This window comes from Lissotriton vulgaris, chromosome 7 (genome assembly GCF_964263255.1).
Source record: "Lissotriton vulgaris chromosome 7, aLisVul1.2, whole genome shotgun sequence".
NCBI lineage: Eukaryota > Metazoa > Chordata > Amphibia > Caudata > Salamandridae > Lissotriton > Lissotriton vulgaris.
The window spans coordinates 1,725,362,775-1,725,378,477 of NC_141695.1; the positions used below are offsets into that span (position 1 = coordinate 1,725,362,775).

Here is a 15,703-nt window from a genome sequence, read left to right on the forward strand (position 1 = left end):
ACATAAAATACATTGGGGTCTATTCCCAAAGGTAAATTCACATGTGAAAAATCTACACAGGTAAATTTACTCTTACACTTTTAGGTAAATGTACTAGTTTGGACTTTTTACAATTTGCTGGTGTAAATCAAATCCAAAATTGAGACAGAAACAAGGGAATACACTCAAATTTACGAGTATGAAGTTGCCACTGATAACGTTTCACACCTAGATGGATATCTGCACAGCTTGAGAAGATTTTCACAACAGTAGTGGAAATCTCCGCTACCATAATGCACATTTATGCAACCGTAGTGGAGATCTCCCTACCGTAAAGAATAGGGAATATGCTTATATTTTATTAATTTAAAAACCAATCTTTTATTTATTTAATTTCGAAATATAAATGTAAAATAACTTTAAATAATTATGTTTACCGTCTAACTATGAAAAAAAAATGTTAGAGTCCATTACTTGTTTAGAATAAATGTTTACTAAATATTTAAAACGTGTAAATATATTGTATTTTATAAACATTACTTTTAAAACAAAATTTTTTATTAAAATTATTCCCGGGTGCAAAATTAAACTTGAGTGAAAAAAACATATTTTTGCCCTGGTGGAAAACGCAGCAAAACTGGTGCAAAATTAATTTGCTCTTTTATTTCCAAAGGTGCAAAACTCTAGATGTCATGTCCCTGCATATTTGGAACTAGACAAATGCACAAATCCATCCTACTTCATTGGGACTCTTGCCCTCCTCCCCGGGTTAAACATTACAGATCTTCCTCCTCAGCCACCGGTTCATGCTTTTTGTGGTCATTACACTGGAGGTCAGTGGTCGCCTCCTCACAGACCTGTCAGCCTCTGCCTGCGCCCCCCACAGCCATGCCTCGCCGGCCGCTCCTCTTCTGCGTGTGGTGAGTAAGGGCGACCTAGAGCAGGCTGCACAAGGCACGACGTTTTGTCAGACTCATGCGTAACTTAAGTGTGAAAAAAATGAATTTTACACCTGTAAATTTAATTGTGAATCTCTATGAGTATAATTTGCATGCACAGCCTTGGCACGTTTCCACATAATTTACTCATGCGGATTTTACACCCAGTTGGAAATCTACATTAAGACATTGTTCCCAATAGGAGTACAAATAGAAATCAAGACTGTAGAAGGACTACAGGAGGGGATCTGGAGTTCTTTGTGAATTCCATAAAATGTGGAAACTTACTCCAGACACTGGAGCAGACCCACAAAGGAGTAAATATCTGTGTTTTAATGCTGCGCTGTGGGAACTGGGCCAAAGCTGGGTTGGAAGTAGGCAGGTTAAATCACCCTATGTGTTTTTAATGCCATAATATTGGTTGTGATTCAGGGGTGAACGTTGTTTTGGGGATTGCCTATTTTCTACTTACATTAGCTGAAAAATGTTGTCTTGTTTGTGTTGTCCATGTGTCATAAGTAGTTTGACTGAGCCAATCAGCAAGTATTTTTACTTTTTTTTTTAAAACAAGACACCCCACCGAAATAGCTAAAAACAAAGCAACGTGTGCGTGCAAAGGTTTGCAGTTATGAAGAGGTGGCTGGTGTGACTGACACGTTTCTGGTATATCACTAGGAACATGCATGTTTCCCTGAGAAAAAGTGCACACTCACATCCTCTCTGTGCCTTGTTTAGGAGGTGTGATCAGGCCTGGTAGGGCTACAACAAGAGCGAGTGTAATAAATACAGTATTACATGGGAACTTGTATTGTGCCATCCTACTGCTTACAATGTGAACAACTTTTTCAGAATGATGGACTGAGTGGCTGCTCCATTTATAAGTTATCAAAAGTTTAAGAATTTACAGAACTGAGAACATGTGTGTATAAATCAGCACTAAACACCAAAAAGTACTCCAGGAGGGAGGGAAATCACTTTTCTATTCCAGGTGGAATGTACCTAAAGGAAATATGCCCTTAATCAAAATTACTCAGAATTATGCATAATTGTCTGAGAAACATAATCAGCATTTAGCACTATTGGGACCAGAGGATGCATTTTGCAATACGAAAATAGCCCTAAATGCTACAGGACATGAATAGCCGTGCCCGGCACCTACTCGCTCTCTCTTACCTTATTTTCTCCTAGGCTTACTGCTGACATGTTTTGAAATCGGACTACAACAGACATCATTTTTTCTAACATTGATGATGGAGCATTGATGATGTCTGCCTAGTTTGTTGAGAGTGCTGTTTTTCCACAGTAAGACTGATGTTTCTCGACAGAACCATGACATTGTGATTAGATCTAGAGCACCTTACAACTCAGTATACACAGATCCACATCACACAGCATCTGCACATAAATAGTGTACTTTATTTTACAATTACTGGTCCCTGTCTACATGAGGCCACTAGGTGGACATGAGGACAGTCAAGTCACCCGAGGTTGTCTAGGAATCCTGCTGTAGCATTGATGTTTGCTTTGTTGGCATTATCTCCATGCATGTCCCAGTGGAGCTGTATACCTTTCTCAATCTCTGCAAAGCATCGATCACTCAGCAGAATATTTAGATAAAGGTTGACTGAGAAATGCCACGTATCAATCGTACTGCCTGCTGTGTGGTGCCTGTTGCAAAGAATTCTAGTGCTGCTGGCATTTGTAGGGATGGAGGACTGGAGATGATTCCTATGTTAGGCTCCAGGGTATCCATAATGATGAAATGGGCTTTGGATGGGGCCCATATTGAACCGGTATATCTTCTTGATCTCAAGCGGACTCATGTCTATGTGTTCCCGCCCCTTACACAGTCAATCCTGGCTGCGCTGTTTGAGGTCATTGTGCCACGGCATGGTTGCCACCTTAGTGCAAGGTTTATTGTAGCAGAACATGAGTCTGCCAAGCATGATATAGTGGCCCAGCAGTGCTGACTGCATGGTGGTGTACCTGGGAATGAAAGTGTGAACTGCAGCAATCAACCTGTGTGGACTTCACCTCTCCATGGCTCTCTATGTAAGTCTGGCCCTGTAAGTAGGGTGTATGTGTGTGTGACTTTATGTTTTTAGCTCAAACAGTGCATGTACTATGTTTTGTATTGTTTTACAGATTTTCTTCAATTACTTACACTTTCTGGAATTTTTAACAGCTGCTTTTAACTGGAACTATTTTCCACTGGTTTTCAATGACCTCTCCTACTTGCAATTGGATATTATTTACCATGTGCAGAATTTTTTGCGTGTGGTAAATATCACATATGGCACATTGCGTGTGCATTAAATCTGGATGGATGGATGGGGTGGCGGCCAATTAGACAAGTGAAATGATGATTAAGTAAATACATGGATGGAATACTAAACTGATATGATTCTGTGGTCAGAGTGCTCAAATGCCCCCTTCAAGCTTCATATAACGTTTCTGTTTCAGGGTTGCACTGTGCCTGCTGCACGGGTCCAGCGAGGCAATGAACATAATGCCACAGACTCATATTGGCAAGATCTCATATGTACTCAACAAAATGTGCTTCGAGAGCCAATCCTGCAACCAGACGTGGTACCGAAGTGTGGAACGCGGCTACCGGATCAAACTCCACTTCACTCACTTTGATATTGGTGGAAATGAAGGCACCTGCCACAACTTTGTGAAGGTGATTCTATAAAAACTGTCTCCCCACCCTCAACTGATAAATCCCTTTCATTCCCCCTATCTATAAGATTCCCTTCCAAATCAAATCCCTGCCAAGGTGACCTCTTACTAGAATATTCTGCCTAGCCTAGAATTAGAGTTCTCCTCAGCTGTCAAATTCTTCTTACCTCCGTCAAGGTGATCTTCTTACAGAATGTTCTCTTTGTCTCTCTCGTTTGAAGGACCATCACCTTATCTCCAGTGCTAGGTTGAATGGGCATTTGAATATTGTCCACTTCCTGTCCTTTTTGACTTATGTTTACAGCTTAGTGATTCTGCCTTCAGGAGATCTAAGATCAGAGGTAGCAAGGGCTCCGACATGTGTCGCGAAGCCCATCCAGGTGCATCTATTGCTGTGTATGTCAAGTCAGAGCTGACATTTTTGCCACATACTTGTCCTGATGCTTTTCCTCAAAATGATCTCCCTTGATGAACCAATCATGTTTATCCTGTTATAGAACTTTCTCTAATCCCTTCCATAAGAGAGATTCAAATCAATAACCATTTCCCATTAACCTCTGAATTTGTGTAGTGGAGAGAAGTTTTTATCAGGCCAGTGATGTTAAAATAAAAATCACTTTTACAGGGACAAACACAATAAAATTGTGGGGAGATCTTTTTTCATCAGAAAACTTTACCACAGCAGTGATGACATCTAGAAGTAGAGACATAATGGAGACAAGGGTTAATGTCTGCATCAGATATGTGTTTTTATAGCAGGGCCATCACCATCTTTCTCTCTCCCCACAGGTGATGGATGGATGGAACCCGTCAATCACCCTCTGCGGCAAGCAAAATGTGTCCTCGGGTCAGGGCAGCCAGGCTGCAATGGTCTACTTCTCTTCTTCCAATACAATGACAGTGGCTGTCCAGTCAAGCACCCAACAGCGAGAACTCATGGGCGGTTTCTCTGCGCACTACACAGCAGTCGGTACAACCCTGCTTTGAGATTGCTATGCAAGGCACTGGGTGGAGCTTCTTTGATGTGACATGCTAAGAACAATTTCTCACCTCAAAATCAGTTGTGCTGCCTGACTCCTGTGTTATCCTTCACTATCTTAGGAAATGTGTATGTTATATTTTTTCTTGTCTGTCATCAGACTTCTAACATTCACCTTCCAACAGGTTACCCACTCCACACCGATTACATGTGAGGGTCTCAATAAGGTCAGTCAGATCTCTTAGTGAATGAGTGCATCTGTTGTTAGAGACTTGTAACATGGACGCCACTGGTTTGACTTCGAGAGAGTGGTCCACGCCTTTCAAACTTCTGAGTTCAACATAAGGAGTACTATTGAGCCGGATAATAATTAACACATGCAGTGGTCACTGCTGTCATGACAGTTGTTGTTGCTGCTGCTGTCCATGCTGTGGTAGTAGATGTGTCTATTGATGTGCTCCATGCTGTTATAGGAGTGGGTGCTGCTGTGATCTTTGCTATGTTGAATGCTGTTGTTGCTATTGTCGCTACTTTGTTTTCCATCTGAGGTTAAAGTTGTGGTGCAAGATGTTTTCACTGCTGCTGTACTTACTATGTGTGTGAGTATTGCTGCTTCTGTGGATTTGCTGTGGTCAAGTCTGTTATTGTTGGTCTCTGAAGTGCTAGAAACAATTAATGTTGCAATTGTTGCTGAAGTGGTAATAACTCTGGTTGATGCTGTGGTCTCTGCTGTGTTTACAGCTGTGGTCAAAACTCTGATATATGTCCTGGTGGCGTCTGTGGCCCCTGACGTGCTCCCTGTGGTCACCATAGCAGTGGCCACTGATGCCTTTTGTGCTTGCAGCTGTTGTTGATACTGTGTTGGTGGCTCTTATGGCAGCTGCAGTGGCTTCTGTGGATCTTGTTGTGGTGATAGGTGTTGTTATTGCTAAGGTTCCTGTAGTTGTGTCAGCTAGTTGTTTTTGCTGTTGTCCTGTTGCGACTACAGCTGTGGCAATTGCGATTGTCCGGTCTCACTGTCAGCTGCTTCCGGCATGGCTGTCCCTCGCATGAAGGCAGCTGTGGTCACTGCTGTGGTCCCTGCTGTTTCAGCAGCTGTGTCAGTTTCTTTAATTATAATGTTGTTGCTGCTGTTGTAGTGGATATAGTTGTTGCTATAAACCCCACTGGGGTTATGGTTGAGGTTGCTGTTGTGGTCCCTGATGGTGTGATAGCTCCCATCCCTGCCTTAGTGGCAGCCTTCATCTATGCTGCGATTACAGCGGTTGCTGCTGTTGTCTCGTTTGTGGTAGTAGTTGTGACTACTACTGTTGTCTTTGCTGTATTTACAGCTGGGTTGGAACCTGTGGCCCCCTCTGTGCTTGCAACTAATGTTACCCATTGTTTGGTAACTGTGGTAGCAGAGGTGGTTGCTGCTGTTGCGGGTATTGTATTGTTGTGGCTCCTCTTGTTACTGCTGTGGTCTCACCTCTGGTCAAATCTGTGCCAGCTGCTGTTGTTTCTTCTGATGTGTTAACTATGGTGCTTGCTGTGGTCACTGGCCTCTCCCATATAACTGTGCTCGTTGTTGTGGCCCCTGCTGTACTTACAGTTGTTGCTGATGGGGCAGCTCCCTTGGCGCTGGCTGTTGTGGCCGATGTTGTGGCTGCTTTGATGGCCCCCATTGCAGCGGTTGTTTCTGCTTGTGTTATCTGCGCTTGCTGCTGTTGTTCCTTCTATGGTCAAAACGGTGGTCACTGCTGGCTTTTTTAAATTGCTACCTGCCCTTCTTGCTGCTGTTGCCTCCACCATGGGGCAGCTGTGAAGCTGCTGTTGACCCTGCTTTGCTAGCAGATGCTGCTATTGGTGTCCAAGCCATGGTGGCTGTTGTGGTCACTTCTGTGAACCCGGCTAGTGTGGGAGATGTGGTTGTTGCTGCAGTTTCGGTTGTGGGTGTGCGCTGTCAACACCGGGAGTGTCGGGAGGAGAATTTGAAGTGTGATCGCAGAGTGGGTCTGCTTTTTCACTAATTAAAAAAACGTGCAAACAGTAACATTATAGAAATCAACATGGGAAGCCCCTCCCTGTATGCGCTATATTTTAAGGTTTTGTAGTGTTATCGCATGAGTTTTGGCAAACCACCCAAGCTGTCTGGAGCCAGACATAAAACTGAAACACTTTCATTGACGTGTATCCGCCAGTAGCTCCCAGCACTTCTGAACTATGAATTAAGAGCTCCAAAAATGCATTTATTTGTGGACTAAATGTGCTAGGCATCACGTTTTAAAATATCAATTAAATAAAGCATGAACCGATAAACTGGTTGAATACAGTCGTAAAGAGGGGATGTTTGACATATGTTGAGAAGTCACTCATTAAATATTCCTAGCCATTTAAAACTTCATGATGCTGTCACCGACTAAGAAACACAATTCAGCAGGTTTCTAATATGTATGACCAAAACTATTAATATTGAACTCAGAGTATTGTTAAATACTGTATATTTTGAAGCGAATTTTTCAGAAGCATGATTTCCATTGGCCCATTATTCTCGTTCTGACATTCAAACGGTTAGCGCTCTAGATATTTATTAGAACGTCTGTGGTTGACATACTGGCCTGACTCTGATGTCACATACTTTTTTGTGTGATGTCACACTCTTGTCTCTATGACGCCACAGTACCACCGGTCATGCCTTACTGACTCTTTGAGCTTCCACTGTGACATCACACAAACCCCTAACCTATCAGCTTCTTATTTCCTGACGCCTCCCTCCTAACACCTGCCGTTATTGGCTTTCCACCCTACAGATATTGACGAATGCGCATTGAGGAATGGCCGCTGCAGTCGATTCTGCCACAATTACCCCGGAGGCTTCTCATGTTCCTGCGACCTTGGATATTTTCTGAAGGAAGACAAGAAGACCTGTTATGAACTAGGTATGCACTTCTCTACTCCGTTTGGGACCAGACACGACTCAATTGTTTAAAAACAGATGCAACTCTTTTTAAAGTTGGCTTTTCTGGATTTACCTCAGGAAATGCAGCATCGCTATTGTTTGGGCTACCAGAGGCCCTTGCAGAATTATTGACCATTTTACAGGCTACTTTAAAGGCGCGTTCTGCCCCATAGGAATCTTTTTTTTTATGTTTGAAAGCTTTATTGAAGAGCACGTCAGCAAAAGACATAAAAAATGTGGAAGCATAGTCTGAAGTATTAACATTGCAAATGGCATAACTGAGAAATAAAAGCATGTTATGGGAGTTTTAAGGCTGTAGGGAAGGGGGGGAGGGGAAGGGATGAGAGAATAATGCTATAACAGAGTAATACTATAGAGAATAACTGCAAATAAATAAATGACACAAATATCAATACAAAATATACAGTATATAAAAGTGTTGCAATATAGGAAAACTGACCCCCATAGGAATCTTAATTGTCAGTTAACAATCTCTACAGTTGAGAAGTGAATTCTTTCGTACACCGCGGAGTATTGCGGCAAACCCTGCTCACTGTAACAGAGAGGACAGTCAGCGGCTTAAAACAAACTATGAAAAGATGAGGGGAGAGACATTTTAAGTTGTTTCACACCAAATTTGAAATGTTGAGGCTTTCATGGGAGTGTTAGATCAAATGCCTCTGTCTTCTGACACTTTTAGTGTTCCTTTTCTTACTCTTTGTGTATGCCCCATGCACTAAAATGCTAAGTAAAGAGAGCTAAAAAGTCCTGACTAGCTGTACATCACTCTCTTGAGAACTCTACCATTATATAGACAGCTTACACAGTAAAAAGGTGATTCATGTAACGCTTGAATTACCCATTGCCTAGGCCCTAGCTGCCCAGCCCACTTACCCGGGAATGGTCCTACGACCCTTCTATGGCCCTTTCGGACCTGGCATTGCACCTCAAGGCCCTGCCTCGCTCGTCCTGCAGCCTCCCCTCTCTGCACTCTCCTCCTCTGCTTCTCTCTCATGCTCCCTGGCTCTCTGTACCTCACTCTTTCACCCTCTAGTTATTCTGTGCCTCTGTTTTCTCTTACATTTTTGCATGTTTCTTTCTCACACTTTTTGAGCCTTTTCCTCACTCTTTTCTTATAGTTTTTGTGTCGCTTTTCCCATACTTTTGTCTAACTTCTGTTTTTTTCATACTCTGCCATACTTTTGTTACTTTTACTATCTACCCCCTACAGCCCCACCTCTCCTCACACGCTGTTCCTCCTCCCACCTCCTTCATTCCTTATCTGCTCTCCTGCGTCTTCTGCTTCTTCCCATGTCATCCTCCCGCCTTTCCATAGCCCTTCCCACCACGCTGATCGCTCTTCTCTTGTCCCCTCCCCAATCCTACTTAATAGCAGCCGCTGCACGAATGCGCAACCGGTGCACCGCTGGCATGCCAAAGGCACGCCTAAGGCAAGACCGTCTGTGCAATGCCACGCCTATACTGTGTCTAGAGGCATGACCCCAGGTCAGATCAACTTCCACCGCTGCTCCGCAGCGAGCCACCACTCACTTGATCCAGGACTCCCATCCATCCAACAGCAAACCTTAAATGCTCTATAATAACTTCAAAAACCAACTGAACCCTGAGGACATCTTCAGCAAGCTGCCTACCTACCACTCGGACAGACACCTCTCCAACTGGGGAACACTCACCGTCACTCCAGGGCCGCAATAAACCCATTTCAACAACATATCTACAACCCAACAGGACCTGTGATCAGCAAATTCCTCACTCACATCATCAACTCCGCAACCTTCGGTGAGGACTGCAAGCATTCTGCAGTCATGGCCCTCCCAAAAAAACACTGTCAGACCTAAAAAAAATGACCAACCTCTGCCTTATGTCCCTTCTACAACACCCAGCGAGGGTGATAGAGAAGGCAATAAACCAACAACTCACCATCCACCTGGAACTCCACAATCTCCTCGACTTCTGACAATATGGCTTTCAAAGCAACTACAGTACAGAGATGGCACTGACCAGAGCCACAAATGACATCCGCACCCTACTGGGCCGAGGAGAAACAGCCATCCTCATACTGCTGGACCTGCTGGATCGCTCTGCTGCTTTCGATACCATGTCACACGCCAGCCTCATCAAAAGACTATATGCAAAAGGCATCCAAGGTCCAGCCCTCAAATGAATAAGCTCCTACCCCACAGGGAGAACACCGTGTATGTATGTATGTATGTGTGTTCTTATATAGCGCTCGACTTACCCTTGGGCATCTCGGCGCCGGTCTCCCTACACATCAGAGACCAAGGACTTGACCTGCTGAGTCACTCAAGGATCATCACTCAGTCCCACCCTGTTTAACATTTGCACAACACCACTTGCCGACATTATCAGTTCTCACAGCATCTCCGTCATCTCCTACGCCAATAAAACCCAGCTCATCCTCTCAATGTCAGACAAGTCCCCAACGTTCTGATCCGGCTTACCAATTGCATGATCTGCGTAGCAGAATGGATGAAAAACAACTGCTTGAAACTCAACTCAGACAAGACAGATCAAGGGGAGATCTTCAGGGACAAGATCTCTCTCTTGAACTCAAGCTGGTGGCCATCCGAGCTTGATCCAACACCATCACCCACTAACCACACCCAAAACCAGGGAATCATCATAGACAATAAACTCAACTTGACCTTACAATGCAGTCAGCTCCTCCCGCTTTCACATACTTCACAGTCTCAGAAAAATCTTCAAATGGATCCCCAAGAGCAAAAGGTGTACCCTCAGTCAATCCCCAGTCGCTATTAGACTGGACTACGTCAATGCACTATAAGGAAGTGACAATGCGTTGAAGGTTTCCAACCCCCATTAGTTCCCATCGATCTACCAGCTGGGCCATGGTTAAAAGTTGGCATGAATTGGTGGGACCATTTAATTCTCTTTCCAGCCATTCACGTTATGCTCTTCTCATTGATTACTACTTTAAAGGACCAGAAGTAAGATTTGTTGGGGAACCAGATTCTAAAACAGCGATCACGTTTTTAAGGTATGTATGCACAAGGGTAGAATCCCTGGATGTCTTTGTTTTGGCCAACAGGGTACAATTTGTTTCTTCAGATGTAAAAGAGTTTCTAAATGATAGCAGCACAAGGCCTTTCCATTGCTCACTCTATCACCCTCAGACTAAAGGCCTTGCTGAGTGCTTCAATCGTGTTTTGGGAGATTGTGTCCAATGGGATTTGCCCAACAATTGCGTTCTGAGCACTGCAATTAAAAACCTGTTGTGGTTTTTATAGGACCACACCTCAATCTTCTACTAATACTTCTTATGTTGAGCGGCTCAGAGGTAGGAAACCTGCAACAGACGTTTGACCCACACAAATGTCAAGATGGTTGAAGCAGAAGGTTGCTGGTGAAAGAATGGATGCACTTGTAAGAAAGAATGTTGCCTATCCCCAACACAAACAGGTCTAATATATCATGGAGAAAAATGTTTCTGACAAAACAATTGCGGTTGGGAATTATGTATGCATTAAGAAGTGTGCTCATGTCTGAAAGACGATACGAAGTTCACAACACCAGTGCTTGTTGATAAAGAAAGTTGTAGTGCTCTTCGTGTCGAAGGATGTAGTTGGTGGAACCATTCTAAGGTGGAAAAATGTTCCCTCCAAGTGGGTGAGTATTATACTAATTCTGAGCAAGGAAAGGTGTAAAAAAGACTCCTGTACAAAAACACATGGTGCAGGATGGTTTTCAACTTGTTCAAAAAGATTCTCACCCTGTACGGAGGAGTGTACACCAGCACATAATTCGGGTCGGGTATAGATGAATTTTACATAAACCTGGTTAAGATATGTTTTCAATCATTCTTTTATTGATTTTATAGGTTATGCTCTATCTGCTATCTTGTTATCTTCTCTAAGACCCTCTGGGGCAGAAACCAAAATAAGTATTCATCAGCTTTAGGACACTGACAAGATGCTATACTCTCATGGTTGAGAGCTTTGTTAATATGGAGTGGAGTGGTGTGGCTCACTGGCTAGAGGCGGCAGACCCGTAAGCAGAGAACGGCCCGGGACCAGGGTTCAATTCCTGACGTGGCAGGGTCGTGGACCAGGGTCAAAACGGGCTCGATAATTCTCGCCTCGGTGCCTACTCTAACCAGGGAACACACTCTGCAACTCTGGGCATTAAGCTTGCCTCATCTCTACAACGGCCCCCCACAGACGCTGGGGATGCCTAGTTTCATCTTGGAGATACCCAGAAAGGGACCATCTCACAGGGAAAACCAGGACGGGTTCCCCAGCGGTCTTCAGCGCCAGGATACTCCATGGAGTCGCAGTGCGCTTTACAAGTACACCCACATTTACATATGTAAATGTTGATTGTGTTCTACATGATTTGGGGGGGGAGGTTGAACATCCTTTATTCTAATTTGTTTTACTGTTATTTTGTAAAATGTTTGGTGTATAAGGTAATTACCTAACTAGTATTCCTGACTCTACACTAGCTCGCGCCACCATGCGTGGGATGCTGGTGTGGAGTCAACATTCTGGTTGGCAGTTGAAGCAGTCGACTGGCCGAGGCTGGCCGTGCTTGTGTGCTCAGCAGCCTGGGCTGGTTTCTTTTGACAATAAAAGTTATAGCAATGAATATTCCTATGTGAGTGGTAATGACCACAGATATGTGTGAGGGGAAGAGAAGGAGGGGAAGAAACATGAATAGAAAAGAGTTCGAAGAAAGGGAGCAAGAGGAAGACAGACAGCTAATAGAAAGAAAGGAGAAGAAGAAGAATAGATAGTAAAAAAAAAGAGCATATAAAGCACAGAAGGGTAAAAAAGAACTGTCAAGAAAAAGGGTCTGTGGAGACTTACGGTGACATGCATCAATAAAACGTTTTGCAATTCCTTATTAGCGATTTTTAAGGAATCGCAAATAAGGAATCGCAAAACGGGATGCATGATTTAAATTGCATAATATTTGCGATTCGGCAAAAATCGCAATTTTTACCGATTCGCAAATATTATGCGAATTTCAATTTGCGATTTCGCAATTCCCATTGATTCCTATGGGCCAAAAGGCCCATAGGAATCAATGGGAATAGCGAATTCGCAAATTGAAATTCGCAAACTGTTGATGCATTCCAAGGGTCCAGGGGGGTCCTTTGGACCCCCCCTGCACCCCTGAAATGTATTTTGGAGTGCATGTTTCAAACATACATGTCCTAAGGACATGTGTGTCTGTAACATGACAGTGTTTTTAAATGCAAATTAGAGCATTTTAACACATTTTCGCAAAATTACCACGAGGTTCAACCTCGTGGTAATTTGCACCCCCTATTTGCGAATTCGCAATTTTAAAATTAATCATGCATTGCTTTTGAGGAATCGCAAATTTGCGATTCCTTAGAAGCAATCGCATTTTTGGAATTCGCTAAAAATAGCGATTTTCCCAAAAATGCATGATGCATCTCAAAACATGATTTTGCATTCGCAAACGGCCGATTTTAGCGAATCGCACCGTTTGCGCATGCAAAAATCGTTGATGCATGTGCCTGTTACTGTCTAAAATTGTATTCCTCACAGTGATATGTCCATGGACAGATGATGGGTGGTACATGAGTCAAAATGAGGAGGAGACAAGTTTGTAAAGAACAGAAAACGACGAAAGAGAGGGAAAGGGACTCACCATGAGAGTGAAGATATAGAGGAACTTAGGAGGAGAAGAGAAGGGAAGCGGAAAGCTAACGATACTAAGAAAAGTGTAATATCTTTGTGCTTGCTCCACAGAATGTGGGAAACCAGAGCAACCTGTGACCATGATTGGGAGAATCATTGGCGGGGACAAAGCTAAGGCGGGGAATTTCCCGTGGCAGGTGTATGTGAGGACCCCTGGACCTGCAGGTGGTGTCCTGATCAGTGACCGCTGGGTTCTGACTGTCGCCCACGTGATACGCCTCAAGCAGGAAGGTGAGGAGATGGAGGCAGACGTCAGTGCAGCAGACCTGGAGGTCTACATGGGAGACATGAATCTGATCGTGCAGTTCCAGCAGCGTCCGCACCTAGTGGAGAGCATCTATGTTCACCCTCAATTCTCCACAGACTGGCACAACTTTGATCACAACATTGCCCTGATCAAGCTGAAGCAAAGCGTGACCATGAGTGCCAACATCAGACCCATCTGCTTGCCTTGGAGAAACAGCAAGACTCTCTACGAAGAAGGCCGTATGGGCTTCGCGAGCGGGTTTGGACTCACTGAGCAGAACAGGTTATCCACCCATCTGAGATATGTCACACTGCCCTTGGCAAGCAGAGACACCTGCAGGGACTACCTTCGGAATAAGGAAGTATGGGGCAGACGTCCTGTGTTCTCTGAAAACATGTTCTGCGCAGGCTTCCCCGGGGGGCTGAAGAAGAAGAAAGATGCGTGCCAAGGTGATAACGGTGGGCCCTTTGCCCAGTATGACGAGGAGCGCGAACGCTGGGTTGTCACTGGGCTCGTGTCCTGGGGCTTCGGCTGTGCCAGTGGCTATGGGTTCTACACCAAGGTGGACAACTACTTGGCTTGGATAGACGAGGTGATGAATGAGTGAGCAGTGCTGTCAACAGAGCGATGGCCAGATCATGCCATGGCAACCCATCTCTGCAGACCTTGCTGGGGTGATATGCTGGGTCAGCTGTAGAAAGGAAAGCACAATTTTCAAATTGCGTTGATGCATTGCACTGCATTTCCTTTTGAAAGAACAGAGGTCTGTGGGGTGCAGTTTTCAATCACTAAGTAACTACTTTCATTTTATTTTTACTGCTCTTACATATGCATTACCCTATGCTCCTCTCAATCACTGTTCTTTTCCTTGTACTTTTGTCTTTTCCACTCTCTTCCCCTACCATTACTTCCACTCTCTCTATTTCTCATTTTAATACCATTTTCCTTTAGCTTTCCCTCAGTCCCACCCACTTTCAGACTTTCAGGCAACCTTTTGTTTTAACAGATTGTATTTAACCAACATCTGTATGCAAAGGTTTAAATGTGTGCAGTAAGGTAAAGTCACATTGAAGTGTCACCCTGACTCTAGGGTGAGTTGTTTCCGGTGTAATTGTTACATGCAGTCTGCAGGGCAGTACCAGTTTTTCTTATGTCAGTTTTGCTGTACTCTGGTCATAAAATCAAATTAAAACTTTGCACTGTAGGACTTAATGTGTGAACGTGTATTTATTAGTACAGTTGCTCGTAATAATGTATTATTGGGCCACCTTTATTTTCATTGTCGCTGTATAAAAATACATATTGTTATAATATTAAATCCCCTCTCTTGGGCTTCGCCGTGAAGTGCTCCCTCCTTTTCAGTGACGCGCTTCATACAGAGATTTCACATAGTCCTCTGTCAAGAATCCAGTCCTGTTTTTTACTTCTCATTCTGGTACCTGAGTTTGAAAATACCAAACCAGAATTACCAGAATGTGAAGGCAAAACCAACACCTGACATGATTGCTTTGCAATACTTTGAATGATTAAAATTGACCTTATAAAGCAGCTCTCAAGGTAGGTATGACTAGACCAGAGTAGGCTTCCAATATTTAACTCTATATATATATATTTGCTGTTGTGACTTGTTCTCATCTTAATGACACATAAGGGGCAGAGGCACACAACAGCTGGATTCATTAGCCCAGGACAAGGTTAGTTCACAGATATACACTCTAAGTCAGGCCTTGGCATTCCTCACTGAGAATGACAACACTTGCCTTTGCACATGTAGAAGTAGTCTACTTCAGTGCCAGGACTTTTGGTCCAATGTTTGTTGTCTATTTTGCCAATTCTTTTCAGTAGCGGCTGCCACCGAGAAGTACAGGAGGGACGGGGGGATTGAAAATTAAATCACAATGTAACTTACCTTGCTGCCGGACTGCCGCCTCGCCTAGTGTTGTTCACTGAAGCAAGAAGCACATGCTCCCCTAAGCCAATCACAATACTGATTGGTCTGAGCGCCGTGGTTTGGCGCTCAGATGGGACAGGGAGCCTGTGCATGTTCCTCACCAGGCTGTGTAATGAAGCCTGTGGGGAACGTGCAAAGGGCGCAGGGCTGATTGGCCGGCCCAAGGGGAACTCCACCACGGCCCTTAATCTCCACCACCAGGCCGGAATCTCCAGCCTGAGTGCGGACATAAAGTTAGTATGAGTAAGTGCATTGTG

At 44.0% G+C, this 15,703-nt stretch overlaps 1 protein-coding gene across 1 annotated transcript; it reads left to right on the forward strand.

Moving 5' to 3' along the window:
• Positions 1-806: 806 nt before the first annotated feature.
• On the forward strand, positions 807-14,701 carry LOC147706451 (complement C1r subcomponent-like). The gene is made up of 5 exons (XM_086932961.1): positions 807-899; positions 3,381-3,600; positions 4,389-4,569; positions 7,368-7,496; positions 13,300-14,701. The coding sequence occupies exons 1-5, from the start codon at positions 868-870 to the stop codon at positions 14,100-14,102; spliced, it is 1,365 nt and encodes a 454-aa protein (XP_086789087.1). The 5' UTR covers positions 807-867; the 3' UTR covers positions 14,103-14,701.
• The last annotated feature ends 1,002 nt before the right edge of the window (positions 14,702-15,703 follow it).

Bases quoted from the DNA above. Each gene is read 5' to 3' on its own strand.
- LOC147706451 (XM_086932961.1), top strand. From the start codon at position 868: ATGCCTCGCCGGCCGCTCCTCTTCTGCGTGTG. The intron at 3,601-4,388 runs GTGATTCTATAA...CTCTCCCCACAG, and splicing joins CCTGCCACAACTTTGTGAAG to GTGATGGATGGATGGAACCC. The intron at 7,497-13,299 runs GTATGCACTTCT...CTTGCTCCACAG, and splicing joins GAAGACCTGTTATGAACTAG to AATGTGGGAAACCAGAGCAA.